A 2650-nucleotide genomic window follows, 5' to 3' on the forward strand; every position below is an offset into this window, starting at 1 on the left:
CTGTGGGAAGAGCCCCCCTCTCCCGGCTGTGTAGGGGGCCCATGAAGAGTACCCTCCTGCACCCCACAGCCACCGTCTCTGCCAGGCACCACCTCAGGGGTCTGCGTTCTGCCTGCAGGGCCTGGGATGGGCCAGCCCTGCCAGGTGCTCCCGCTGGTCACCCCGAAACTGCAGCTGAAGCCGCCCGGGACTCTACTCCCATTGCCTCGGAAGGAGGAGGAGGCCGACAGGCCCCTGGGCTCTGGCTGGCCCCAATCCTGCCACCCTGGACTGTGGCCATCTTGTCCCCAGAGGGCACCCAAGTCACTGCTCCTCGGAGCGCCCCGAGTGCTTCCGGGCCCGCGGCCTCAATACCACACGAATGACACACTTTGTGGTTTTGTTTAATGGTTTCGCCGGGTGGAAGGAGTCATTCCCCAGAGACCTTGGACCCCAGCGCGGAGAACACGCATCCGCCTGTGCTCCACGGCCACAGCGGGCATGCAGCTGGGCTTCAGGCTGGGTGAGTCCTGAGGCAGGACCACATGCACGAACTTCATCCCAGAGGCTCCCGGGAGCCAGTGAGGGAGCGGGGCTGTCGGGAAGGACACGTGGCAGGCCCGACCCCAGCCTGACCAGGGGCTCCGAGGCCTAACTCGGGCCTCGGGTTCTGGCTGCCGGGCCCCCCAGGGCAAAGGAAAACCCCTGTGCACTGCTGGGGGGCAGCTCCCTGAGGACCCTGGCAGGGCTGGTTCTGCTGGCCAAAGGGCCGGGGAGGACACCCAGGAAAAGCCAAAGACCCTGGGAGGTTCTCTGCGTTGGTGTGCTGGGGGGGGACATCCATTGGCCTTGAAGGTTTGGGGTGAACTGGCGGGGTCCCCCACCTCTCCTGTACTCTGTCCCCCATTGATGTGCTCACAGCCAGCTTGGTGGGGACGGGGGCTTGGGGCTCTGGGAGTCCTGAGTTGTGCCGCCTCACGCATGTCCCACACCTCTGGGTCACAGGGAGGCCCCTGAGAGGGTTACAAGGACACTGGCCCCAAGCATCAGGCCCATGGCGGTGGCCCCTGGCCCCTGGGTCCCAGCTCCGTTGCACAGGTCGCTGGTGCAGCAGTGCGCGTAGACGTACACGTCCTTGACGGAGGCTCGGGCTTGGATGGGCACGAGGCTCTCGCAGGACTCCACGCAGCTCTTGGCCGCTATAGCGTACTTCTCCTGGGACAGCTCCACGCCTGTCACATGGAAGAAACGTACAGAGGCTGCCGGTCTGCTGACTGTGCTTGGATCCTTCCTCCGGACCCCAGAATGACTCATCCTGGAGCCTCAGTCCTGAGAGCCCATGGACCTCCTCTCCTCCTTGGCACCCACCCCTATAGTGCCCGGAGAGTCATGCTGGCCGCAGAGCCCTGGCTGGACCTGTGGGTGAGGAGTGCCCTCGAGGCCGGGGTCTGGCTGTGCTATGAAGCCACGTTTGATTCACGGGAAATCCCCCGGGGATTCTTTCTGACTTTGGACTCTTTTCTTTTCTTTTCTTTCTTTCTTTCTTTCTTTCTTTCTTTCTTTCTTTCTTTCTTTCTTTCTTTCTTTCTTTCTTTCTTTCTTTCTTTTTGAAAGAGAGGTGGGGGAGTAGGGAGGGGCAGACGGAGAGCTAGGGAGAATCCCAAGCAGGCTCCCTGCTGAGCACGGAGCTCCATCCCTAGACCCTGAGACCTTGACCCCGGCAGAAATCAAGAGTCAGACCCTCACTGATTGAGCCACCCAGGCGCCCCAGACCTCAGGGTTTTTTTTTAATAGAGTAAGACTTGTCACACCTCTTCCAGGCAGGGAAGTGGCCCCACCCCATGCCTGCCCTGGCCTGCACCCCCACTCCTGCCGAGAGGTCTTCGGGTCCCAACTCCCCCTCTTGGCTTCTAGGAAGACAGAGCCCGGGAAGAGCAGGGAGGAGAGGGACTCACTCAGCATCCCTGAAAGGCAGGCTTGGGCGCTGCTGGGGCAGTCTACGGGTCCTGAGCACGTGCTCCCCGCAATGTTAGTACAGTTGTGGCATCTTAAGGCCCAGGCTGTGGGGGAAAGAGGTCAGCGTCAGCTACCCAGTGTGCCGGAGCCCCAGGGCCTGGCCACGGCAGGAAGAGAGGCAGGTCCCAGTCTGCCACCCAGGACCCAGGATCCAGGAAGACTTGGGTGCAGAATCAAAGTGTTCTAGGGAGAAGGGGCAGGTGAGGGAGGGCCAGGGAGGGGTTTAGAAAGTACAGCCGAAGAGCCATGGCAGGGAGTGAGAGAGATGAGGCTGGGAAGAGGTGTCCTTCTCCCACCCCGTGCCCCCCTTCCCCCTCCTCACCTCCACCCTGGCACAGCAGGACCAACAGCACCACGGCAGCCTTCATCCTGGCGGCTTCCCTTGCAGAGAGCTCCGGGCTGGGCTGGCGGCTGGGCCTTATGTAGCTGCCACTCCCCTCGTCCTCCGTGGGCTCCTTCCTCCCACCCAGAGGGTCACTGTCACACCTGTCTTGGGCACGCCCCCCCCCCCCCCCCCCCCGCCTTGGCCAGACACACCCCTACAACAAAGGTCCTTCATCTGAGGCTCAGACAGACAGGAAATCAAGACAGCACTTGGCTGCACTTCTCAAGCTCTCCACCAAAGACAGAGGCAAGGGGGCTTGGGCTCACTGGT

At 62.2% G+C, this 2650-nt stretch overlaps 1 protein-coding gene across 1 annotated transcript; it reads right to left on the reverse strand.

The window, feature by feature from the left end:
• Positions 1-387: 387 nt before the first annotated feature.
• LOC123779298 (lymphocyte antigen 6B-like) lies at positions 388-2422 on the reverse strand. The gene is made up of 3 exons (XM_045777260.2): positions 2318-2422; positions 1935-2039; positions 388-1211 (listed from the first exon to the last, which is right to left on the reverse strand). Exons 1-3 carry the CDS (start codon positions 2361-2363, stop codon positions 979-981), a joined length of 384 nt encoding a protein of 127 aa, XP_045633216.1. The 5' UTR covers positions 2364-2422; the 3' UTR covers positions 388-978.
• Between the last annotated feature and the right edge of the window lie 228 nt (positions 2423-2650).

This window comes from Ursus americanus, chromosome 9 (genome assembly GCF_024610735.1).
Source record: "Ursus americanus isolate L20-20 chromosome 9, mUrsAme1.1.p, whole genome shotgun sequence".
Classification (NCBI taxonomy): domain Eukaryota; kingdom Metazoa; phylum Chordata; class Mammalia; order Carnivora; family Ursidae; genus Ursus; species Ursus americanus.